Source organism: Diprion similis, chromosome 8, assembly GCF_021155765.1.
Source record: "Diprion similis isolate iyDipSimi1 chromosome 8, iyDipSimi1.1, whole genome shotgun sequence".
NCBI classification, from domain to species: Eukaryota; Metazoa; Arthropoda; class Insecta; order Hymenoptera; family Diprionidae; genus Diprion; species Diprion similis.
Window position 1 is genome coordinate 3,156,983 of NC_060112.1, and position 26,634 is coordinate 3,183,616.

General features: G+C 44.2%; 3 protein-coding genes across 3 annotated transcripts; 2 read left to right on the top strand and 1 right to left on the bottom strand.

Annotated features, from left to right (window-relative positions):
* Nucleotides 1-1,055: 1,055 nt before the first annotated feature.
* On the bottom strand, nucleotides 1,056-9,740 carry LOC124409715 (NACHT and WD repeat domain-containing protein 2). The gene is made up of 25 exons (XM_046887500.1): nucleotides 9,432-9,740; nucleotides 9,235-9,323; nucleotides 8,849-8,965; nucleotides 8,585-8,788; nucleotides 7,723-7,867; nucleotides 7,403-7,628; nucleotides 7,125-7,323; nucleotides 6,795-7,037; nucleotides 6,523-6,720; nucleotides 6,313-6,452; nucleotides 5,646-6,248; nucleotides 5,467-5,572; nucleotides 5,225-5,397; nucleotides 4,938-5,157; nucleotides 4,648-4,860; nucleotides 4,377-4,578; nucleotides 4,161-4,284; nucleotides 3,735-4,088; nucleotides 3,443-3,661; nucleotides 3,218-3,364; nucleotides 2,953-3,158; nucleotides 2,499-2,868; nucleotides 2,270-2,428; nucleotides 1,980-2,169; nucleotides 1,056-1,333 (listed from the first exon to the last, which is right to left on the bottom strand). The coding sequence occupies exons 1-25, from the start codon at nucleotides 9,532-9,534 to the stop codon at nucleotides 1,181-1,183; spliced, it is 5,103 nt and encodes a 1,700-aa protein (XP_046743456.1). The 5' UTR covers nucleotides 9,535-9,740; the 3' UTR covers nucleotides 1,056-1,180.
* On the top strand, nucleotides 1,739-23,730 carry LOC124409711 (transformation/transcription domain-associated protein). Its single transcript, XM_046887496.1, has 11 exons — nucleotides 1,739-1,789; nucleotides 10,227-10,433; nucleotides 10,507-10,806; nucleotides 10,911-11,105; nucleotides 12,052-21,186; nucleotides 21,265-21,439; nucleotides 21,515-21,746; nucleotides 21,823-21,916; nucleotides 21,986-22,534; nucleotides 22,620-22,833; nucleotides 22,920-23,730. The coding sequence occupies exons 2-11, from the start codon at nucleotides 10,308-10,310 to the stop codon at nucleotides 23,261-23,263; spliced, it is 11,364 nt and encodes a 3,787-aa protein (XP_046743452.1). The 5' UTR covers nucleotides 1,739-1,789; nucleotides 10,227-10,307; the 3' UTR covers nucleotides 23,264-23,730.
* A 357-nt stretch (nucleotides 23,731-24,087) lies between these two features.
* Nucleotides 24,088-25,488, top strand: LOC124408531. The gene is made up of 4 exons (XM_046885508.1): nucleotides 24,088-24,411; nucleotides 24,749-24,869; nucleotides 24,948-25,275; nucleotides 25,353-25,488. Exons 1-4 carry the CDS (start codon nucleotides 24,088-24,090, stop codon nucleotides 25,486-25,488), a joined length of 909 nt encoding a protein of 302 aa, XP_046741464.1.
* The last annotated feature ends 1,146 nt before the right edge of the window (nucleotides 25,489-26,634 follow it).

Below are 26,634 nucleotides of genomic sequence, written 5' to 3' on the forward strand. Positions count from 1 at the left end.
AGCGAAGCAAACGAACGATTCAAAATAAGCGCATGCGAACAATACGCGAATAGCTGGTTGTTGTGCTATAAACGAATTGATTTTTTAAAACGTGGACAAACCAAATGGAAAATAAAATGTGAATGCAGAAGCATCCGGGTAGTCCAAATTGCTACATTCACTACGATCGATCTTAGGTAATATGTAACAGTAATAATCATGACAATGATATGTCAGTAATTTTTATTTGTTTTCTTGCCAATCATTATTTATTCAGAGTAATAACAAATAATGATGAAAATGAATAAGCGATTTTCAGTGAAATGATTCTGCAAAGTATCCAAATAGTAGAAAAAAAATGAAATAAAAAATTTCACCACAGGACGAATATCTTGTGGAAGTAAAATGCGATCGATCAAGAGTCTCTCCTGAAATCTTAATACAAATATACATATAAGAAAGATATATATATATTTGTGAAACATTATTAAAAAGAAAGAGAGAATATAGTGTGTCGAAACGTGAAATTTAAACTAATTATAAATAGTATCTTTGTATTGCAGAACGGTTGTTTTGTTATGTTTCGTTACAATTTGTTTCTTCCAATACATTGATCTGAACCCACTCCATCAATTCAGTTACGCAGCTACACCGAGTTATATTCTGCGTCATTGTCATCATCCGTTATTGCCGTATTCGTCATCTTTATTAAAATGCAAGGTTATTGTATGTAGTAAGGCGAATGGCGAAATATTTTCAAAGTGTAAAAATTAAAAATATTGAAGTTGAAAGGAAGCGTGAAAAAGTGAGAGAAAGTGAAAGAGAGAATTAAAATAAATAAATAAATAACTAAAAAAGAAAAACAAACAATTATATAAATTCGATATTCGATATTCGCTAAAAGACAGAAATAAATATTACTATAAATTCCGTATTTCATGTCTTAAAATTACAATTGCATTTTTGTTTCTTTCCCGTAGCATATCTATAATTCATGAATATCTATAAATTCTTCTCAATACATCAACGATTATAATAATTTATTAGTTTGCCAATAATACGTATATTATCTATGCTCAAGTTTTTGCTTGAAGATTATGCTCCAGGCATAACACACCAAGATAAGTTTTGCAACAAGCCAAGTATTCTCATCGCCGACAACATGATGCAACGAGTACGAAACATCTAATTGTAAGGCAGTCTACTGATCCGCCTCTTCATCAGTCGCATCGTTTCCCTCGACAAATGCATTGTTCTTCCTCACAACGTGCACCAGATCGTGCGTTACCCTCGCTATTCTAGCTGCCGCCTTGAATTTTGTCGCCGCTCGCTGTTTCTCCATCTTCTTTTTCCACTGAAAGCGAAAATCACATAATAATATACGTGGCGGTTGGTTGTATGATTCGAATTTCATTTATTTCGCGGTCTTCAAGCGCGCGGCGCGTTTCGATATCTCGTTCGGTCTAGCGACCAGTCTGAAGTTCGTCGCAGTCGAAATAAGCTTTCTATATATACACATGATACTCTATGGCGCGGAGGTGAACCAAGCAGACGGAAGATGGGAGTGTGAATTGTGTCACACAGCTTAGCGGTGTTCGGAGCGCCTACGGCACGGACTTTTTGCGTTTTTATGTGCAATAAACAAACAAACATAGTACGGAAAAGTCGAAAATTGTGTTGTGTGATGTGAATTGGCTTGTGAATGTGTGGACGAATTGTTTCCAAGGAAGTATGAGAGACATTCAATCATGTGAAAGAAGTAACCGACGATCGAGGTTAGGATCTGCCGCACGTCAACATACCGAAAAAGGTTAGTAACTACGTTCTTTCGCTTCATTTCGCCCACGATTCAATACGAATTTTCACCCCTGCTCAATCTGCAATCTCACGATTAATATTGTAACATCTTTTTATATATTTGTACTCTATCTCGCGATTTTTTCACCGTCGCGTTCATAACCTCTAACAAACATGCGCTTTTCTTTATCATGTAGCTTCACCTGTTCGTCTCGCGACGGTAAATTCAACAAGTAATCCTTCATTTCTGGTTTCTGCGGATCTGCGATCGCCAGCACCGATACACATCCATCAACAGTCCCCAACACTATGCTTTTTCCATCGTAGGTACTGTCGATCGCGCTCAGTTCCGCTTGGACTCTGTAGTTGGCTATCATCTCGCAGTCCGAAGATCTATGGGAGTAAAAATGTAATTAGAGCATTATTTATTTCCATATTAAATCATCTCGTTATTTATCGGTCAGAGCGATTACTTTTGGACGTTTTTTTTCACCTGAATACTCTAATCGTTTTGCGACCACTGTGGTAATACAGCACGTAGTCATCTGTTCTATTGAACATTGAAATGACGGTGAAGACACCTTCAGCAACTTTTGGTATATAGGTCTTGACGGTAGTTCCTTTCTTCAGTTCGATAAGGTCGAGACCACCCCTGTTTAAAATACAAAGTCCCGAAACTGCCATGTGATAAGGAATCAGTAATCATTACTGAAATTTCTTACCTGCTGGGAGCATATAAAGTGTGTTTACCATCCTTGCTGATATTTCCACTCCACTTGGGCACCGATCTGATGATTTTCTTCTTGTTTATGTCCATGATGCTCCCTTTATCCGAGCCAATTATGCCAACCCAATGAGCACGGTGTGGCATCGGTACTATGCTTGTTATGTCTTTGAGTCCTGGTATTTTAACCGGAATTCTATTGACCAGGACCCCTGTTTTTGCATTGTAAACAATCACACAGTCTCGGTTACCTTTGTCAGCTGCCGGTACGACTAGGTTCGCACCATCCGAGGTCAGAACAGCTTGTCTAAACGGTACTCCTGTCTGACTTTTTACTGGATATTCCAACGAGAACATTGTTCTTCCATCTGTTGAGTAGGGTTGACATTAGTTCCAATTTGGTTTCTTATGTACACTGGATGTAATAGACTTTAAACACTGCTCTCGATTACCAGGAATATTTCTGACGACAAGAGTAGCCGTTGTTCTGACGCTTTCGACACCGGGAGGATTGCTCGGTCTTGATACAGCCAGGAATTTGCTGGTATCAGGGATCAGCGTAAGCTGGCGTACGCCTGGCTGCTCTTCCTTGAATAGGACTTGTTCTGTAATTCTGTTCCATATCAAAACGTTTCCTGACTCGGTGGACACGATATACCTGAAAATTTTTCCAAGGTATTACCACATCGTTAATAGTGGTATATAAAATCTACCCACTTTCCATTGTGTGTTATGCAGGCATGAGTCACTATCGCCCCTAGTGGGCTGTCAGCCAATTTGGAAATCAGACGTCCTGATTGGAGATTCCAAATCCCAACGCAGCCTCTGGTAACCGTAGCAGCCAAGTTGCAGTGCTCCGCAAGGCTGTTAGCATTGAAATGATGTTACGTAGGTTTAGCTGAAGATTAACGCATTAGAGGGATGTTGAAAAATTATTGTTACCTGATTGAATCTATCTGCAGCTCGTGTCTGTCGATAACGTGAACCTGTTCGAATATGTTGTTGATATTCCAAACCTTCACGCTTCTGTCTATGCTCGATGTTATAACGCTGTTCCAATTGCCAATTGTCAATGGTTCGAGTTGAATTATCCTAGCGAAATGGGCGTCGAGCACTTTAACGAGGGCTGACGTCTCGAGGCTCCAAACGTACAAATTTTTCCTGCGTGTACGAATGACGTAAGTGACGATGATAGAGTTTTATATGGAAAAAGCTAAGACCACTTTTTTCTCACCTCACTCCTGCCACCGCGTAATTCTTGGTCCCACTTATCATTATCGAATTCGAACACATCATCCGCGTGCTTATGTTCCTGATGCCGTTCGGTAGCATCATTACGATAGCGTCGCTCTTGCTCTCCAAGAACCATACGACAAAGCCGTTTCCCGATGTCCCGAGAAGCGTTTCTTCGTCACGGTCCAGCTTCAGCTGGAGTAGATACTCGACGTCGTCGTTGTGAGCACGAGGCATTTCGCAAACCTTTTCCCAGTATGAGGAACTCTCTTCGCAAATGTATTTCGTTACTCGGTAATCGTTCTTCGTTGAACATGCGTATAAGGTCTTCTTATCGCTGGTCATCACCATCGCGCTGTGCCCAAAATGCATCTTTTGTTATTATCTAGATCGAAAATAAAAAGCGAAGCCTACAGTTATTTTTTACCTGTGAAACTCGAATGGGTCCAGTGCTCCCTTCGAACGATACGCGTGTAGAAGCATCGCTGAGTCCTCTAAGTTTCCTGACCAGAATATTATCCTGTACTCGTTGAGCGTCGTGTACTCCAGATCTGTAACCAAAAGAGAACACATTCGCGTTTTAAGGTAGTCGTGATGGAAAATTCTCAGTAAAAGAAAAGTAAACAAGAGAAAGTCATCTCACGTAATATTTGCCACTGATTAGAATCTTCAGGTGTCGTGTGATTGCCCAATAAATTTCCCCTCAGATCAAACTTGCACCAACCCATTCGCCCGAATATGAATACATACTGATTCATCAGATGGACGCCGTATACTGGCTCCTCGTTTGGCAAAGGGTTACTTATTGTAACGAATTCGCTGGTCAATGTGTTTAGAACAACGATCTACGGGTGACATTGCAAAAATTAGAAAAAATGAGTGATTCCTTACTCGTTGAAAAATTCTGAGGCTACCTGATTGTTGTTTGTATAAGCGGCGGCGTATCTATTGTCTGGACTCAAAACCAGCTGCTGCATTATACCCTCAATCCCTGGATTGACATCTCTCGTCATGTCGCTGGTGCTCAGGTCCCATGTTATGAATCGATTTGATATCGAAACAATGTATCGGAAGTCCGACGTTAGGCAAAAACCGAAAACTGCGAATTGATGCCCTTCCAAAGAATACTGCGTGAATAAAGTGAGAAAAAAATTATTCATTCATCGAAGTTTTTGAGAATTTATCGTGTATGTTTATTGTCTACCTTCAACGGTCCACCGGGGGTGTGGAGGCAATGGTAGAGTGGTAACAAGGCGCAGTCTTTGGCCCCATCCTTGTCGCACGCCATTAGCAACATCTTGACGTTGACGTTACCTCCTATCTCTGGAAGAAGCCGACCCACAAGCTGCGGGGCCAACATGTCTGGATGATTGCCTAGAATCGCACCTCCTAATCGCAGCGCGTCAGCGACGAGCATCAACTCTCTATAGAAATTGACGATAGGAGATGATGAAAAAAATAATTGATACGGAGATTCGCGGAGTTACTCACCTGACCAGGTTTTGGTCGTCGATATTATTGCACGCGTCTTCAAAGTCCGATAAGACAGCTTGAAGAGGACAGGAGCTCAGCTTCGCGTGGAGCCACTCATAGTTGAATAGAACATTCTCGAACAGATCCTTGAATCTCCGTGCTCTGACCAAGTGGTAAGGCAATTCGCCAAACTAGGATCAACAGCAGAAAGTTGTTAGAAATGACTGTATACAAGTTACAAAGAAGGTAAGCGTTTATACCTTTCTCAAGTTATATCTCGAGAGCTTTCCTTCCTTCGAATAAAACGCCAGCGGCTGTTCAGGCACCTTTCGATCTGCGATACCCTCTTTGTCGGTAAGGTTGAATCTGAAAAAGAGCGAAAGATACTTGTGAATTCGAATTTCGGTTGGAAAATGATGATGAAATTGTGTTACAGTACCTGTGCCTCTGTATCTCGGTGTATTTAAAAGGTTTCGGTTTTCCACCACCCCAAATACCGAGGTAGTAGTCAGCGATCATTGAGTGAAAGTACATCGCCATATTCATGTTTTTGAAGTACCTCTCTTTAGCCGTGTCTCGGAATTGCCTGTGGTACCAGTTCATTACGCTGACACCGTCAGCTTCTCTCTCGCTTAGGTAGTTGGGCAGATCGTTTCTTATCCTAGTCCAAAGAAGTGGCGGTATCCTCCTCACCGGTGGAAGATGGTACTGGTAAACGTCGTCGAGTACCTTGTCGTCGAGGGAAATAAGGTCCTCAAGCTCAGACTCAGACAGGCCTGATTTCGCCGCCGTGATGTAGGCTAACGCGTGAAAGACCAAAATTCTACCGTGTTGCTTCTCTATCCTCTCAAAAAGCATCATTATACTGTCCATCACTGTACTCGCAAGGTGGGTGTCGGCCGGTTTGGTGTAGCTTCTCCATCGGCATATCTCAGCGAATACAAGCTTCACGAATATCGGTAAAGAGCACTTCGCTATGGCGTTTGCCACCAGACGCCACTGGTAGTTGTTCAGGTCGCGGTGCGCTGTCTTCATCCACATTCTATGCACCCGTTGCAAAACGATTAAGACAGAATAATGTGCTATGGAAAGTGCTACCTACATACCTTATGACATCCATCGCTAGGTCTTCTCCGAGCGCCGTTACCTCTATAAAACTATCCTCCGTGTCTATCATTCTACGCAACAAATGATAGTCCCGTGAAATTGTCGGGTTTGTTTCTTCCGCCGCGCAGGACAAGATCATCTGATGGTCATTGTTTACGAATTATCATGAGACGCGTCTTCTCCAATTGTAATAATTGTGGAACACCTACCTTGCAGTTATGGGGCAACCTAGTCGGTAGCCATGACAATTTGTTTCCCTGGGTTCCCGTGAGTTGATCAACGCTGTCCAAGAACAATAGTATCGGTTGTTCAGGACTAGCCAGTGTCAGTAGGTGCTTGAAGTGGGCAGTCAGAGGAACCAAATCGTCGGGAATGTCTTCGAAGGGTAGCATGAAGTTGTAGGATATCTGCGCAACGGTCAATGGGTGGATTTTAATGGTGAAAAGTACAACTGTTGCATGTTGTGAAATAAGGTGAATACCTGCTGACAAATTGATATCAAGGTAGGCGTGAGCGCGCTGCTGTCCGGTGTGGTCCCCAGGAACCTGATTATGCTTATAGGTTTCTTACCCACCAGCCAAGTGGTGTGTGTTAAACCTGCGCTCTTTGCCAGGAGAGACGTTTTACCGCAACCTCCTTCGCCGTATAAGACAAGCGGCTTTTCACCCTCGTCGAGCATGTACGCTTTTATTCTTTCCAGAGTGTCTTCTCTGCCGTAAAATACCTGCGATGGATTGTTGAGGTTTTTGTTTACTGATCTTGTTTCTACCTCCTGTGATATAATATGTCGTTTTTTGAATTTTCATCTCACCTTCACGGAGTTGTTGCACGCGTGGAGGTGCTGCAGTATTTCCGTTATTATTTGACCCTGCGCCGAACTGTCCTCTTTTCGCATAGCTCGATCTACCAGTTTAACTATGTTTCGATAGAAGTGAGTTATGAAGTGCTGTAAGTACGCTCCGTGCGTTTCCGGGTCTAGACCTTCCCTCCCGATCCACTCTACCGTGTACCTTCAAGTCAACATTAGAAAATAATAGCTTACCATGGTCTTGGAAATAAGTGGAAACGTAAATTATTCCATCCACAAACCTCTGTAAATTCACACTCTCTATCTTGTTTGGTAATCTTTCGTCTCTCAGGTCGGCGAGTAGTCGCGATGCCTCGTTGTCCAAGCTTCTGTTCAGTATGTCGAGGAAGAGGCCTGCTTTTCTTAAATTTTGGAGATTAATATTGTTTATGTACCTGACGTAAGCCAGGCAGTGGTTTTTGGTGTTCTTCACATTCAGGATACCGTTTATCACCTCTCTCTCGGTAACTGAAAGCGGGAATAGAAAAATTGAATGCACCAATCGAGTCGTCGATATTTTTTTTTCTCCAAGATAACGTGGCCAGTTATTAACGACCCTCACCGGACATGAAATAATTGTGCATCGTGTCTTTGTCGAACTTTCCGCTGTTGTAGAGCGATTGAGCTCCCTTTCGAAATAACTTCTGCATCTTCGTCATCGTGTCCCACCAAATAGCCTGATCCTCCTGTTGTAGTTTCGGGATTCTCTTGAAGAGGAAAGAAATTATAAGAAGTTATATTCTTTGATTATTGTCAAATAAAGCCTGTGCGCGTAATTATGCCTGTTAAGCTGACTCAATAAAATGAGTAGAATTACAAAAAACAATATCGTATTAATGCAGTTTTAAACGGTATAGTATTTTAGTGCTCCTTTGTTGCCGATTAGTGAGTTTCTTGAAAATGTTGGTTGTGCTGACTTGATTCTTGAGTTAGCACCACTCAATTTTTTTTCGCTTCATCAGAATGGCCAAATTTAGTACCCTTTCATTGGTAATTTATTGCTCTACTTTTAATTTTGTTGTGCCATCTATTTATGAAAAAACGAATATTACTGATTTTACATACATGGTCGTTAAAAATCGTTATTCCGTAGCTTTATAATGTCTAAAATTTAGTTCACCAAACCATAATTAAAAAAAAACGTACTTATATTCTGAAAAGCCAACTTGTGGAAAGTCATTCTAAGATTACATTCGTTATGTTAACGTTACTGACTTTAACCTCGTGATTAAACATGAAAAAAAATTGGAACGGTTGTGTTAGCTCAAGTAATCAAGTCAGTAAAAAATCACCATTTTCAAAAAACTATATGCAGAAAGAAAACTGGTAGTAGCGTAAATATTTAGCAACGAAATAACACTAAATTACTACCCTTTTTTGTGATTGTGCTCATTGCTTGGTTCAGCTTAATCGAAGTCGCGTACTTTGTTGTTAAAGTTCTTCAAGATCGATGATATCGGTTGTAATACGCTTGTCGGAGGGACCGCGTTGCTGTCCTTCTTGTACCAAGTGTCCAAAACGTTCACGTCCATTCCTTGGCTCTCCAACTCCATTCTCAGCATCTCGAGTTCAGAGCTCAAGACGTAGGTGGGTATTGGACGGTACCCATATTTTTGACCCAGAAACACCTACGACGGTTGAAATAAATAGTCTCGATTCTGGCAATGACCATTACATCGAATTCTTACCACGAAATTCGGCCCCATGGACAGTCGCTGACAATTTTCGATTTCCCTCATGCAGAGTTCTGTTGTCATGTGATCGTCCGTTGCCTCGTCTCTGACTCCCCATCTCATGTCCACCACCTGGCAATGAAATCGTTAAATTTGGTATCAAGTCTTCATTCGATTTGAATGTGTAGCCTCTGTTTTTGAAGTGAAATCTAGCGTCTCTTTGTCTGGTACCTGGCACCTGCAGGTACCAGCCATCAGCAAAATCAATTCTCAGTCGAAATTGCACGAATTGCTAGGTCAGGGCTGAGTGTATACTATACATAGGTGCGTGTAGAACTTATATGTCGTACTGGAAGTACTTTTATTTGATTCATATAATAATTTGATCATTATTTTTTCACCTGAAACTCCAGTCCATGTTTTTCTCGACAGTAGTCTTTCAGCTTCGGGTAGCACTGGGCCATCAGTGTGTTTCTTTCCATAGTCGTATCTACGAGTATAAAGAATGAGAACACATTTTTTCAAGATTTAGAGAAGAGAAAGTAAATACTTGGGTGCAATTTTGCTGGTAAGGACGCGGGTGGTGTGTGAGACTTACCCGTGAATGTTGAGCTCGTGAATATTCTTACAATTTTCGAGCTCACCGGCGGTAGAGATTTTAGAGATCCTGAAAATATTGAGTCTATCGTTTTCTCATCCATTTTGTTATCCGGTAATTATAACTCCTTATTCCGTGTATTTTGATGATTCAGATAAGGCGGTGAGAAAGTTGCGTTACTTTCATGATAGGTATTCTGCTCTTTTAATCCCGGTGGGTGGGTCACAATTTTCGAAACGATAATCAAACTCGGTAATTACTTTCTTCCCTAAGTCTCATGTTCCGACACGGTTCGACAACGGCAAGTAGTTTCGCAGGGAATAACACCGGGGATGGTTCGGGAATGTGCAAGAATTCAACAACGTCGTTGCCAAGGGTTGTTTACAGCGTTATATAACTACATATCTAGTACAGCACGGCTATCAATCGAGCTAGATTAATTCAGCGATAGGATTGCAGCTCGCGCATCGCCGTCAATTATCTCTTCCGCGAATCGTTATTGATAAAATGATACTTGTTGAGGAGATTTGTACGTAGATTTATGGGAAAATAAATTGGGACGGGTATTGAAACTATGCAAACACGGTCGGTGGAAGAGTCAAGATCAACGCTTGCAGGGTAATTTTTGAACAATTTGAAAACAGGGTGATTTATGGTGCTGTCAAAAGTTTTTATCTCATTACATGTATGTCGTTGATGCAGATAATGACTAGATATGAATGCTGAGAGGAAATGTGCACGATGAGTAATGATATGAATTTATAATCAATTTTAATTATGAATTTGGTTTTACAGATGCTTCGCGTGGGTGAAAAACTGTTAGCAACGGTTAATTGTTAGAAGCATCGCAACAGACTTTATAAATACACTCTCACCATGGCTCCTCCGGATCCATCAATGCAGATGAACACCTATCGGTCGTACGTCACCATGCTGGCTGACCCTGGCTCAAAGGACGAACTAAAGCTTAAGGCAGCACAGGAGTTGTCTGAAAACTTTGAGGTGAGCTTTGTTGATTAATTTTACAACGATCTTTTTACCATTTACTAATGGAATGTCGACGTGCTTGTTTTAGGTGATCATGTGTTCGCCCCAGTATCCAGCATTCCTCGACCATTTGATGAAAATATTTTTGAAAATCCTACAAGACGGAGAGCCGCATTTCATATCGGAGTACAACATACAGCAGGTCCGGAAGCTCATATTAGAAATGATACACAGGCTGCCAACGAACGAGTATCTCAGAACGTACGTTAAGCAGATACTCAGCTTGATGCTGAAGTTGTTGGAAACTGAGAACGAAGAGAACATACTGGTTTGCCTGAGGATTATTATCGAACTCCACAAGCAGTACAGGCCCACCTTTAATCCCGAGGTAATAATATAACGTAAAAAGATATGTAAAATGTCTTGACATTTCTGGCTATGAAAAACAATGATAATTAATTACATACATCTTTTAATCTACGTTTCCTACAGATTCAACATTTTTTACAATTCGTCAAATCGATATACAGCGAACTTCCGCAACATTTACCCAAGATATTTGAGCCTAGACCAGCCCTCAAGGTTAAGGACTTGTCCGAAATAAATATTGAAGCTTTGTTAACTGAAACATTTACCATCACCGCCATTCAGAGTGAAAAGAAAGCTGCAGACGGCACTGTTGTTACCGTGAGTATTAACAATTATCGGTATTTTTTTACTTATCACAATTCTATTGGACATTTTTTTTATACCCTATGATTCTATACTGATATTGAAATTTTATTGTATCTCTGTATCTCTTTATCAAACACAAATTTCGTTTTCACATTTGAACACTTGCATATTATACTTACTAGATGTAATTTATTTCTTACTCATACTCAGGCACCAGTTAAACAAACTAAAAAGTGTTCGGTGTCAGGTATTCTGTCTACGATTTGTCTCTTGTAGTTGGTCATCTTTAGAGTCCTGTCTGAAAATCACAGATGGATCGGTTCTACAGAAATCTATCCCACAGAATAAAAGGCTTACAGAAAATATCCTACAAGGTCTTTTCTACAGAAATTTTAATCGACAGAATAAGATCCTTTACAGAATGAAATTCCTACAGACTGTGGTCGAACAGAGTTCGTCTTTACAAACAAATTATTTAAATAGGCTGAGGACTTCTCGTCCTGAAATTGCATTCAAAATGATTTGTGACTCTTTAAAGGTTAGAATAAGTTACGCCGCTAAAATCTGAAACCACAATACATAATTCCCTGGTAAGAACGCAGAAGGTGACTGTTTCACCCCGAAAGCTAGTATAAGTTATACTTAATTTTTTTGTAGAAGCTAACTCTGTAGGATTGCACCCTGTAGGATTTTTATTCTCTACGATCGCACTCTGTAGGATAAAACATCTGTAGAACCACACCTTGTAGAATTAAATTACTGTAGAAAACATTATGTTTATCATTTCAGGTTAAATGATTTCTGTAAGACTGCATTCTCTGTAAGGTTTTTTGCTCTGTAAGATCGCACTCTGCAAAATAAAATTCCTCGATAACATTCTCTGTAGGACTTCACTCTCGAAGATATATTTTTATAGAACCGGATGTCTCTCTGAAAATCATGATTTTTCCTTTTCCAGTACAATCTAATACCGAAGGCAGTGCTGTCTTTAAAAGTACTTCAAGAATTACCGATAATTGTGGTACTGATGTACCAAATATACAAGCAAAACGTTCATCAGGACGTGTCGGATTTCATACCGTTGATAATGACGACGATAACGCTTCAACCGAGTCTCCAGCACAGAGCATCGCCTGGTTTCAACAAGGAAGTATTCGTCGATTTCATGGGCGCCCAGATAAAGACGCTCTCGTTTCTCGCATATATAATCAGAATTTACCAAGACGTTGTATCTCAGCACAGTGCGATGATGGTGAAAGGTATGCTGGGACTACTCACACTGTGTCCAATGGAAGTGGCGCATCTGCGAAAAGAATTGCTCATAGCTGCCAGACACATTCTTGCAACTGATTTGAGGAACAAATTCGTTCCCCACATGGAACGCCTCTTCGACGAGGATGTACTCCTGGGTCATGGATGGACGACTCACGAGTCCCTCCGGCCGTTGGCTTACTCAACGCTTGCTGACCTCGTCCACCATGTCAGACAGCTTCTGCCTCTTAGCGATCTGGCCAGAGCCGTTCACCTATTCAGTAAAAACGTTCACGATCAAAGCCTGCCGACCACGATACAGACGATGTCGTGCAAGCTGTTGCTCAACCTGGTTGAATGCATACGTCAGAGGTCTGATGCCGAGAACAGCAATCAGGGGAGAGAACTGTTGATGCGGATGCTAGAGGTTTTCGTCCTGAAATTCAAGACTATAACTAAACTCCAGATGCCGGTACTACTCGGCAAGACCAAGCAGCTTCAGGCGTTAGTGAACGAGGTCAAGACCGAGGACACCAAATCCGGCATTGTGGACCTTAACGCGGAGGACAAAGACGCCGGAAAGTCGAAATTTGGATTCCCACCATCGCAGGCAATAAACTACAACGTTGCGGATTATAGGAGTCTGGTCAAGACTCTCGTTTGCGGTGTTAAAACAATCACTTGGGGCTGTGCTAATTGTAAATCTGGCGAGGTAACACAGTCGAAACAGTTTCAGCCTAAAGAAACTCTGGTTTTCATCAGACTGGTCAAGTGGGCGCTGCAGGCTCTTGACATTTACACCATCGGACCACCAGCCGCTGGCGCTATCGCACAGCCCGGCAGACCGGCTCAACCGCAAACGGTTAGAACCAAGGAAGAAAAGGAAGTACTGGAGCATTTTAGCGGTGTATTTTCTATGATGAATCCGCAAACGTTTCAGGAAATATTTTCCACCACCATTGACTACATGGTCGAGAGGATATTCAAAAATTGCGCCCTGCAGATAGTTGGAAACTCATTTCTGGCGAATCCAACAACTTCACCGATATTCGCTACCGTCCTTGTCGAGTATCTGCTCGAGCGGATGGACGACATGGGGTCAAATGTCGAGAGGAGCAACCTCTATTTGAGACTTTTTAAGCTTGTTTTTGGAAGCGTCTCACTATTCCCGGCGGAAAACGAACACATGCTAAGGCCTCATCTTCATCAGATCGTCAATCGTTCAATGGAACTTGCCATGTCAGCCAAAGAGCCTTATAATTATTTTCTCCTACTCAGGGCGCTTTTCAGATCAATCGGTGGTGGCTCACACGATTTACTTTATCAGGAGTTTTTACCATTGCTTCCCAATCTGCTTGAGGGATTGAACAGGCTTCAGTCTGGCCTGCATAAACAGCACATGAAGGATCTTTTCGTCGAACTCTGTCTGACGGTTCCTGTACGACTTAGCTCGCTGCTTCCTTATCTACCGATGCTGATGGACCCGCTCGTCTCGGCGCTAAACGGCAGCCATACGCTGGTAAGTCAAGGTCTGAGAACGCTTGAATTATGCGTGGACAACTTGCAGCCGGACTTTTTGTACGAACACATTCAGCCAGTGAGAGCTGACCTTATGCAAGCGCTATGGAGAACCTTGAGAAACCCGACGGACCAAGTAGCGCACGTGGCGTTCAGAGTTCTGGGTAAATTTGGTGGCGGTAATCGAAAGATGATGATCGAACCACAGAAATTGGAGTACAATGACAGGGAGACAAACTCGCCAGCGATCGTTGCCTTCTTCCACGAATCGGCTAAACCGATCGATTTCCCAGTTGAAAAAGCTATAGAAACCGCATTTGCCGCACTTAAATCGAATACCACCGATCCCTTCTACAGGCGGCAGTGTTGGGAAGTGATACGATGCTATTTGGCCGCATCTCTCAAACTTGACGACGACAAACTGACCCTATATAAATTGTTTATGCATCCAAGCTTCAAAGAGGGAAGAATACTCCGACAACAAGGTCCGCGGTACAAGTGCAGCGACACCGTGGCAAGGAACGTTCACCAGACCGCGTTAACCGGGCTTTTCGTAGCAGCTGCTATAAAGGAGCTGCGTCACTCTGTTTTGGGTAACATGGTTGCCTTGGTCAGACACTACACGATGGTAGCTATTGCCCAGCAGGCTGGGCCATTTTGCTTGACGGGGAAACAAATCCGGCTTCACGGGCTCGATCCGCTGGTACTAATCGATGCCCTGACGGTGATAATGGGACACGAGGAAAAAGAACTGTGCAAACCTGGAAATCTTGCACTCGTATTAATACTTGAAACTGCTACGAATATCCTGGGCTCGAGGGAACGAGCCTGTCAGTTACCATTGATGGAATATTTGGCCGAGCGGATGTGCTCCTTGTGCTACGAGCGCGCCTGGTATGCGAAATTGGGAGGATGCACGGCGATAAAGTTTTTGTATGAGAGAATGGCGACCAAGTGGGTACTGGACCATTTGTTCGTCTTCCTTAAAGCCCTGATGTTTGTCATGATGGATTTAACCGGTGAAGTCTCGAATGGGGCTATTGATATGGCGAAGGGAAACCTCGAGAAGATGCTCAGGGTGTGCGCAAACCCCGGGATTCAGGATGGCAACCCTGATCTCACAGAATCTCAGAACAAAAGTCTCTACGAAGTCACTCACGAGCTGGTTAGACAGGTCACATCGCCCCATACGATGGTACGCGAACAGGCGATGGCTTCTTTACGTCTACTCGGTGAAATTCAGAACAAAACTGTCACCGAAGTGATGGAACCGCACAAAGAGGTCTTGGCCGATATGATTCCGCCAAAGAAGCATCTGCTCCGACATCAGCCGGCAAACGCGCAGATCGGTCTCATGGATGGTAACACCTTCTGCACAACACTTGAGCCGCGATTATTCACCATCGATTTAACGGTTGTAGAGCATAAAGTATTCTTCAAGGAACTTTTAGCACTAAGCGAAGCCGAGGACGCAAATCTGAACAAACTTCCGTGCTACAAATCTGTCTCGAATCTAATACCTTTGAGAAAATCAGCGCTTAAGGCACTGGCCGCCTGTCACTACGTGGTATCTTGTCGTGAGAATATATTCGGCGTGCTTTATAAAGCACTAGAGAAACCGAACGCCGAGTTACAGGAGGCCGCTTTTGAGTGTATGAAAAAATTCATCGCCGGATTTCAAATCGACATGGAGTCCGTCCACTTAACTATGCGACCGATGCTGTTGACTCTGGGTGATCACAGAAATCTCAGTCTTAATTGTGTCAAGCGACTTTCGTACCTTACTCAACTCTTTCCAAGCACCTTCAGTATCACGCTTTGCGAACAGCTGCTCCAGCATCTGAAGAAGCTGCTTGAAAACGCAATTCAAGCACGCAAGGGTGTCTCAAAGTCTGGTGAAAGCGAACAGAAAATCGCAATCATTATCAGTATATTCCATCAGATACCTGCGGCTACACCAAAGTTTATAGACGTCCTCTGCAGACTCGTTTTACAGACGGAAAAATCACTCCTGGTCGAGGCGTCCAGTCCATTCAGAGTTCCTTTGATGAAATTCCTACTTAGATATCCGGCTGAAACCCTGAATCTGTTTTTGCACGACAATAACATAAAAGATCAACAATGGAGCAGATACCTGGAGTTCCTAATCAAGCACAAGGATGCAAAACCGTTCAGAGACGTTCTCCGCAATAGCACAGCTAGATTGACGACAATGCTGTTAGCCCACTCGCAAACAAATTCCAGTCTAACCTCGGCGGAAAAAAGCGAGTTGCAGCATCAGGCGGTGCGGATTATATCTATTTTAATTAAATTTGACGAACAGTGGTTCTCGACTCAGGGACAGCTCGTTGCTGCGCTGAAGCAAATCTGGTGCAATGACGAATATCAGGCGCTTCACAAAAAAGTCGACAGCGTTGATTTTTGCCACTGGAAAGAGCCGAAGCTAATTGTAAAAATATTGCTGCACTACTTTGGACATCGGCCGAACGACGTTGATCTTCTGTTCCAACTGCTCAGAGCAACCTGCGACAGATTTGTACCGGACTTCCAGTTCCTCCGGGACTTTTTGGAGAACACTGTCGCCCAAGAATACACCGTTGAGTGGAAAAGGAACGCGTTCTTTAGATTCGTCGAACATTTCCCAACCAATAATATGTCTCAGGAGTTGAAAGCCAAAGTCTTGCAGCTCATTATTATACCTTGCTTTGCTACCAGCTTCGAGCGTGGAGAGGGACTGAAACTCGTTGGAGGTGCTCCGATGCCGTATCAAGACAATCCAGAGAACGTTGTGTCGGTGTTTATCAGCAAAATAATCGATCCTGACAATCCGTTTGGATCTGCGGACTGTGTGCGGATTTCCTTACTTCAGTTCTCCTGCCTCCTCGTTGAACAAGCCTCACAGCATATCCATGACGTGACGAACAAAAAGCAAGGCAACAAGCTTCGTCGGCTTATGACATTTGCTTGGCCGTGTCTTCTCGGTAAAAATTGCGTCGATCCAGCGACAAGGTACCATGGTCACTTGCTACTGAGTCATATCATAGCGAAATTTGCAATTCACAAACGTATCGTGCTCCAAGTGTTTCACAGTCTTTTAAAGGCGCACGCCGTGGAAGCAAGAAACGTTGTAAGGCAAGCACTGGAAATACTTACACCCGCGATGCCGGTCAGGATGGAAGACGGCAACACGATGCTGACGCATTGGACAAAGAAGATAATCGTCGAAGAGGGACATTCCATGCAGCAACTTTTCCATATTTTGCAACTGGTGGTACGCCACTACAAGGTCTACTACCCGGTCAGACACCACCTGGTACAGCACATGGTCAACTCGATTCAGAGGCTTGGATTCAGCCCGACGGCTACCATCGAGCACAGACGATTGGCTGTCGAATTGGCCGAGGTTATAATTAAGTGGGAATTACACCGTATCAAGGATGAGGCTGAGAACGCGGAGACCGGCGGTACGGGGACGATGACGGGTGCTGTAAAACGCCCATCAATGGATGACGCGAGTGGGACAAAGCGTCTGGCTGTTCAGGCGACCACAAGCTCCGCCACACTACCTTTGATAACACCGAAGATAGAACCTGGGGCGACGAAGCCCATTGAAAGAGCGCATGCTGACGCAGTGTTGAACTTCTTGTTGCGTTTGGCGTGTCAGGTTAACGACGCAACAACGACGCCGGGTAACCCAGGTGAACAGCTATCGAGACGCTGTGTAACGCTGCTAAAAATGGCTCTGAAACCTGATGTTTGGCCACAAACCTGTGACTTGAAATTATCTTGGTTGGACAAAGTTTTCGCGAGTGTCGACAACGCTCAGCCAAATTATGGAAACATATGCACTGCTCTGGAGCTGATGACTCTTCTCCTTGGCGTTATGAAGAGGGAACAAATACTGTCGAGCTGTAAACCCTTACAGAGAGGTTTGGGCGCATGTATTGCGAGCAGCAATACCAAGGTCATCCGATTGGTCCACGGACTTTTGTCTCGCTTGATGACCATTTTTCCAACCGAACCAACCTCGTCGACTGTCGCGTCCAAGTACGAAGAGCTTGACACGCTCTACACGACAGTCGGGAAGTTTATATTCGACGGGTTGGCTGCTTATGATAAAAACCCATCCGCCGCTCCGAGCTCGTTGTTCGGTACATTGATGATGCTCAAGGCAGCGTGCACCAACAATCAGAGTTACATCGACCGTCTGATAACTCCGTTTATGAAGGTCCTTCATAGGATGGCCAAGGATCACCTTCATCCCGCTCAGCCAGAGGCTAACCCGGTTGGCAGTGAGCTGCTTATACTCAGTCTCGACTTGGTGAAAAACAGAGTCGTCGTTATGGGGGTAGAAATGCGAAAATCATTCGTCGGATCGATACTCGTTGGTTTGATTGAAAAAACTCAAGATATCAAAGTAATGAAAGCCATAACAAAGATGCTGGAAGAATGGATGAAAAATAAAAATCCAATCGCGATGAATCAGGCGCCCAGCTTAAGAGAGAAGTCGATACTGCTCGTTAAGATGATGCAGTATGTTGAAAAGAGGTTCCCGGATGATCTCGAGCTTAATGGACAGTTTCTTGAGCTGGTGAACTACGTTTATCGTGACGAAACGCTCAAGGCATCGGAATTGACATCGAAACTCGAGCCCGCATTTTTGTCCGGTTTGCGTTGCATACAGCCTCACATAAGGGCGAAATTCTTCCAAGTATTTGACGGCTCAATGCGGAGACGCTTGCATGACAGATTACTTTACATCGTTTGCAGCCAGAGCTGGGATGCGATGGGACCACATTACTGGATAAAGCAATGCATAGAATTGCTGATAGTTACCGCCAGTACGACAACTCAAGTACAGTTAGCGAACGAGGATACTCTGCTGCCCAGTATCACGTCTGTAATCAACATGGCCGATAGTGAGGAGCACAAAAATTTCGTCATTTATACATCGGCGAAGGAGGAACCTCGCGATATATACGAAACTAACGACGTTAAGGACGAAATATTGGATATGGATCTGTCCAGTGGCGATCCGGCTATCGTGACGGAAGAAATTACGTCGGTCAGGAAAGCTACGCTACAGCAGTCAATCGCCAAGCAAGGGGAGTTCCTCGAAGAGTCAAGGAAGATCCGTACAGAACAACTACTTGTTGCAACGGCCCAGCTTTGCCACATGGACACGAATTTGGCGGAACGCGTCTGGCTCGACACCTTCCCAAGACTGTGGAGCATTCTTGATGAGCACCAGCACAACACTCTCATTGCCGAGATGGTCCCCTTCATATGCAGCGGCACTCACGTTATTCAGAAGGACTGTCACCCCAGCGCTATCGCCACCTTTGTCGAGGCAATGGCACACTGCGACCCGCCGGTTCCCATAAGACCAGCGCTGATGAAGTACTTGGGTCGATCGCACAATCTTTGGCACCGAATGACGCTAAGTTTGGAACAGATGGCCTTTGACAATGGTAATAACCAGTTTAAAAATAAGAGAGAATCAGACTGCTACGATTTCGAACCGGATAATAGTCCTCACGCTGAAATCCTCGATTCACTGTCGGATATGTATTCGCTTTTATGCGAGGAGGACATGTGGTCTGGACTTTGGCAGAAGCACGCTCACTATAAGGAGACCCTCCAGGCAACCGCTCTGGAGCAGCAAGGTTTCTTCGAGCAGGCTCAAAACGCCTACGATGTCGCCATGACGAAGTTTAAGCAGGATTACGTCGCGACTCCGGCTCCGTTCAAGACCCAGCGTGAAGCTATACTCTGGGACCAGCATTGGATACGATGTGCCAAGGAGTTGAACCAGTGGGATCTACTTCTTGACTACGGGAGTAAGAAGGCTGAAAAGAATCCTTTCCTCATACTCGAAAGCTCGTGGCGAATACCAAATTGGTCGATGATGAAGGAAGCGCTTGCCCAGGTTGAACATAATTGCCCCAAGGAAATGGCTTGGAAGGTGAACTTGTATCGTGGCTTCTTAGCCATCTGTCATGGCGAAGATCAACACCTCAGCGCTGTCGAGCGATACGTTGAATTAGCATCCGGGCTTTGCATGAGGGAATGGCGTCGGCTTCCCCACATCGTCAGCCACATTCATCTTCCCCTTCTTCAAGCAGCGCAACAAATAATGGAGCTGCAGGAAGCGATGCAGATTCATCAGGGTCTCCTTCACGGGCGGACTTCGTCCCTGCACGATATGAAAGCCGTCGTTAAAACTTGGCGGAACCGTCTACCCGTGATCGCTGACGATTTGAGCCACTGGTCTGACATCTTCACCTGGAGGCAACATCACTATACTTTCATTTCTAACCATTACGACTCCCAGCAGGATCAGACGACCAATCATTCTATGCTAGGGGTTCATGCTTCGGCTCAGGCGATTATCCACTTTGGCAAAATCGCGAGGAAGCATAATCTCTCCGGTGTGTGTCTCGACTCCCTCTCAAGGATATACACGATACCGAGTGTCCCTATAGTCGACTGTTTCCAGAAAATAAGACAGCAGGTCAAGTGTTATCTGCAGATGGCTTCTATTACTGGCAAAAATGAACTGCAAGAAGGATTGGAGGTCATAGAATCAACGAACCTCAAATACTTCACGAAGGAGATGACTGCCGAATTTTATGCTTTGAAAGGTATGCTTCTTTCGCAAATCGGCCGATCGGACGACGCGAACAAAGCCTTCTCAGCCGCAGTCCAACTCCACGATACCTTGGTCAAGGCTTGGGCTTTATGGGGTGATTACCTCGAGCACATTTTCACACGCGACGCTAGGCAAATATCTATTGGCGTAAGTGCGATAACGTGTTTCCTTCACGCGTGCAGACATCAGAACGAGTCCAAGTCCAGAAAATACCTGGCCAAAGTTTTATGGCTGTTGACTTACGATGACGATAAATGCTCGTTGATGGAGGCTGTTGACAAGTATGCAGTTGGCGTGCCACCGATTCAGTGGCTCCCCTGGATCCCTCAACTACTCATGTGCCTCGTCAGGCACGAGGGTAACGTCATACTAACTTTACTCAGTCAAGTGGGGCGGATGTTTCCACAAGCTGTTTACTTCTCCATAAGAACACTGTACTTGACTCTGAAAATCGAGCAACGGGAAAGATACAAAAGTGCAGAACTCGCTGCCGGAAAATCCCACGACGGTGCTGAAGGAAGAAACGCTGCCGGTGCTGCGACCCAGCAATCTGCACCGGAAACTGCACCCATCAGGGCAACTCCGCCGATGTGGAGATGTTCGAAGATCATGCACATGCAGAGGGACATTCATCCGACGATTCTCTCCAGTCTAGAGGGGATCGTGGATCAGGTAAAAAATTATTTCAGTAGTCTTTGCTTTGATTTTAGAGCGAATATTTGAGTTTCTATCACATTTTTCATCTTCAAGATGGTCTGGTTCAGAGAGACATGGTACGAAGAGGTACTCAGGCAGCTTAGACAGGGACTGGCTAAGTGCTATGCGATTGCGTTCGAGAATCGTGGTGCGGTTAGCGAGGCGACGATAACACCTCACACTCTTAATTTTGTCAAGAAACTCGTATCCACATTTGGAATTGGTATCGGTAAGTTGAATCTAGCTGTTAGCTTATTACTATCGTAATGTTTTACATGATAATATCACCCAATTATCCTTGTAGAGAACATTTCCTCGTCTCAAAATGTCAACAACACCTTCGGATCTGCCGCTTCTGAGTCCTTGGCCCGCAGAGCACAGGCTACTGTCCAAGATCCAGTATTCCAGACAATGAAGGGTCAGTTTACGAGTGACTTCGACTTCACCGTACCCGGTGCTAGACTTCTTCACAACCTGATCAGCAAGTTGAAGAAGTGGATAAAAATACTTGAGGGAAAAACGAAGCAACTGCCAAAGTATGTGTACGATGTATTTACATATAAATGGGTTCCATAAAATTTGCTCATCGTCTTACATCTGTCATTTTTACAGGTCATTTTTAATCGAAGAAAAATGCAGATTCCTCAGTAACTTCAGCCTAAAAACAGCCGAAGTCGAGTTGCCCGGCGAATTTTTATTGCCTAAGGTATGGTTGATCAGCGATTCGACACTTGCTCCAGTTATTCTCTGTCTTATCACTCATTGTTTTCTACAGCACTCTCATTATTACGTACGAGTCGCTCGTTTCATGCCTCGAGTCGAAGTTGTCCAACGACACAACACAGCAGCACGCCGCCTGCGAATTCGCGGTCACAACGGCCGCCTCTATCCTTATCTAGTGGTGAACGACGCTGGGTTGGGAGACGCGAGGCGAGAGGAGCGGGTGCTGCAGCTGCTTAGAATGCTGAACCACTACCTTGCAAAGCAGAAAGAAACCTCCCGAAGGTTCCTTCACTTCACTGTGCCGAGAGTGATCGCAGTATCGCCGCAGATGCGGCTTGTTGAAGACAATCCTGCGTCCATATCGCTCCTCGACATTTACAAACAGGGCTGTGCCAAGCTTGGAATCGAACACGACGCCCCGATCGCCAGATACTATGAAAGACTCGCTACTGTGCAGGCCAGGGGGGCTCAAGCTAGCCATCAAGTCTTGAGGGACATATTGAAAGAGGTTCAAACCACAATGGTAGCGAGAACTATGCTCCGTGACTGGGCGGTGAAGAGGTTTCCAACAGCGACTGACTACTGGACTTTCAGAAAAATGGTACAGTACAGGAAATTTTGGGTAGTGGCGTTGTCATCTTTGAACGATCATTATCTTACGTGGTTCTTTCTCTTGAAATTTTCAGTTCACGCTGCAGCTATCGTTGGCCTGTTTCGCCGAGTACGTTCTTCATTTGACGCGACTAAATCCTGACATGACATACGTCCACCAGGATTCAGGTCTGATAAACGTCGCCTATTTCAAATTCGACGTTGATGATATTTCTGGAGAACTCGACGCGAACAGACCTGTGCCTTTCCGTCTAACACCCAACATTCTTGAGTTTTTAACAAGCACTGGTACGGATTACCTGATTATCATCACCTTTTATCATTCTCAATTATACTATTTACCATTTAATTTCGTCCTGGTTTCCTTCTTTCAGGTGTTTCCGGTCCGCTTACGGCCAGTGCCATTGCGACCGCTCGATGTTTGGTCCAGCCATCGTTCAAGGTTCATACCATTTTGCGAGCCATTCTACGTGACGAGGTAATTGCCGAACATAGTAAGAAGCAGGAGGATTCTGAGAACGCGTCTCAAGCGCCCCCGGACATGAAGGGTGAACTGCTCATCACTATGGTTACTCGAGCTGTTACGGCGATAGTAACGCGACTCAATTCTCTTGCCAATTTCGATGGTACCGACAGTAAAGTCGGTACTTTGGTCGCCGCAGCTAACAGTCATGACAATTTGTGTAGAATGGATCCGTCGTGGCATCCTTGGCTTTAAGAGGGTAGAACGAAACGGTTTCCAAATCACATTCTAGATGTAAATAAAACGATATTTTCTTTGAAAAGAAAAGGTGAAATTGGAACGACGGGGTTGGAACAAAACGTGAAGTGTAAAATACAGTAATAATGACAATTTTTTTCCTCTGAGTGTGTAAATGTATAAGTACTTATTGATTATGTACATCTCTGCACGGTAATTCGTTGTTAAACTACAGCATTTAAGTATTGTGAATGCTGTGTACGCGAACGAAACGCTAGCACAACAATGAACGATTGTACGCAACTCTGTATCTGTTAGTTAAATATTAATACTATTTTTTTATAAATAAATTACGTAAGTTCAGAAGATAAGTACCTGAAATGGAAAATGAAAACCTATCTCAAACTTAATTGCTTAATAGTTTTACTGCGATCTTTAATTGTATATAGTATTACTCGTAAATCGAAATCATTTTTGATATGGTTGGACCTTTTTCCATTTATATCAAAGGAAACAACAAACTAACCCGAATCTTTTCCTGCGCTACTATAAAAAGAAGCGAACCATGCAACAATTGAAATGTGACACGAATATAACCCACGGCGAAAAACGTTAACCCTCAATTTTTCAATGACCAAATTTTAGTAATACATTAGTGAACTGGATTTTTGAAGAAAATCTGAAAAGATAAAAAGAAATACATAAACAAATTTAACACCCGTGTAATATTTTTGGAAACGAACTTCTCAGCGACTTGAGCAATCCATACCATGTGCGCGTTTTGCGTATAACATATTCTTCTTCTTCGTCTTCTCTTTTTGAAATTGATACTTTCGCTAAAAATGGATCAGTTCGTGACGACCTACCGCAAGGATTATCTGTGGCCATACGTTAGGACGTATCCTCTACGTGAAGGGCCTGCTTATGCAACGGTATTACCACCTCGAGGGCCTTATTCAGGTGTGCCATGCACCTGCGGTGGAGGCCCCGGTGGAGAAATGCCACCGACGGAAATTGTAGCTCCCCCCAACGCTGACTCCTATGAATGGAGTAGGTTGGGACCCATGGGACCGCTTCTGGACCCTAAATTATATCCCGCGAAAGTTGGGGCAACTCCTGAAACACCCGGGATGAGAGTTGACCAGCCGAATACGTACTTAAAGAAGGTAATTAGCCGTTCAACGTTCATGCCTCGTCTGTTGGAGCTGATTTCGTAATAAACGATTGGGGTTTTCAAAATGGCCACCCATATTCTGCCCACCTCGTGCCTTTAATTCTCGAATTTCGCGGATCAGTTCACAAGTTTCCGAATACAAACAATCTTGTGACTTTTCTAAAACGTGCAGGGTTGAAAAATTTCGACATTTTCAATTTTTGGACAGTCGTTGGACACTCAACAGCGGCGAAAGATTCTTCACTGTGACGATATACGCCGCCATGTTTACTCCTTCGTTAAGTCTCCGCGATCATGGTTCTTTAATTGAATAATTTTTTTGACAATAGTTGCATGAGAAATATCCGTACCTGTATAACGTACTTAAAAGTGCGCCACCGGACGACATGATAAGACGAATAAACGTAGACCGTCTCAAAACAACGTATCAGGTTGACTACTGTCACTTGGGTGAGTTGTGAATGATACAGGTTCAAATTCCATATCCAAATAGCGGTAAATATAAATTGAAGCCATTTCCTCTTAAAGACGAGCATCCTTCGGGCGATTACAAGAATCTCCTCAAGGCTGCTGGGGTCGATGATGTCGCGCCTTGTCCTCCGCCCACTCAACTTCCGGGAGTCGAAACCCGCCCCAGACTCAAGCTCGTTAAGAGGATAGAAGGAAAATGTGTGAAAAGATCTCGTTTCGGTGTCGAAGAAGACGGGTCATTGGCCAGCACGGTCATACCGCCGTGGAAAAGTGAATACGCTGACGGGATTTCGAAAACTGGTCAAACTATAATAAAAGAAAGACTTCATCAACACGGTGGTTTGTCCAAGGGTAAAATTTCGTACACAAGAACCGGCTGTTCCATGTAATTATTTATCTGTACCGTAATTTGAAATATGATGTATGTACTCGGCTGTTGCATTGACGTTTCTCTCAATAAAGAAGCGAAGAAGGATCCATATTATATTACCAGATTTTAAATGGGAACGATTGGATCGATGATCAGCAAACGGGGGATTTAAATTATCGCATCCGTGTTCAAGGAGTGAAGAAGCAAAAAAATATAGCCCATTTATAGACCACTTTTGTTTTTTTCTTGTTTTCCCGCGGAGGCTCATGACACAAATGCCTTAAAATTCTTCGTGTATTTCACGCATCACGCGTGTCTGTTTCTAAACTCCATAATCTAAAATTTTGGCATGGAATTGACCACAGCCGAACGTTGCAAAACGGCCTGCGGAACCGCGGTCAAGTAAGTTTCAACACAGCAATCCGAAAGTCGAAAAATCAAATAATCCTAACCGCGTCGATTGACAGACGGTTAAGCCGAGGTAACCACTTCCGGAATGCCTCGGGGTCGATTCCTGGTCTAGGTTGGCCGCTTGAAAAGCCTTTCGAATTTCGCCAGAGGTCGTCCAACTACGCGGGTGACTTTGTCAGCAATCATGAAATCAAATCCCCAGAATTAAAATCGTCGGATGAGTCTGAAGTAGACGTTGACATCGCTGAGGTATGACTCGACTTACTGTATTCTTCGAAAGTGTGAAGCATAAAGTTTTGTCCCCAATGGCAGATCAATTATCCTGACCATTATGAGTCCGGTACCACAAAACCGAAGACGAAAACAAAGACGAGAGACCTCAAACCACCGACCTCGCAGGACTTGAACTATAACAAAATCGGGAAAGAGCAGCTCCCCGGAGCTTCCACAGTCGCCTGCAGTATGAGTAATGGGCAATACTTGCGACCGGAAGTCGATCAGAGAAACGCGACGAGCGCCGAGCAGCGGTTGCAGCGGCTGAAGGACCTGCAGCGGAAGCGGGAGTTGACGGAGCGCTACTACTCTCAGGAAATCCGGAAGCTGATAAGCGAGCACTACGCCAGGGGACCGGCGAACAACTCTGGGGACTCGCTGAAGCGGAAGGAGGAATCGGGCCCCGAGCAGCGACTTTGCACCATCGGTGAAACCGTCTCCAAGGCCCTCGAACCCTGCGGGACCATGACGACTATTACAAGGCTGGACTGCGGCTGCATGCAGGAGACGACCAGGCCCATATTCACCACGCTGAGTGGCAGGGTGGAAAACCGGAACTGCCGACATGGGCCCGGCTCGGCACTCCTCAGGGTCACCCCGCCAAATCCGAGGGAGCATTTGCAGTCATTTTCTAACACAGAGACGTGTGGAAGGCTTGAGAGTCCGAGACTTTGCCGGCCTCGAATTGAC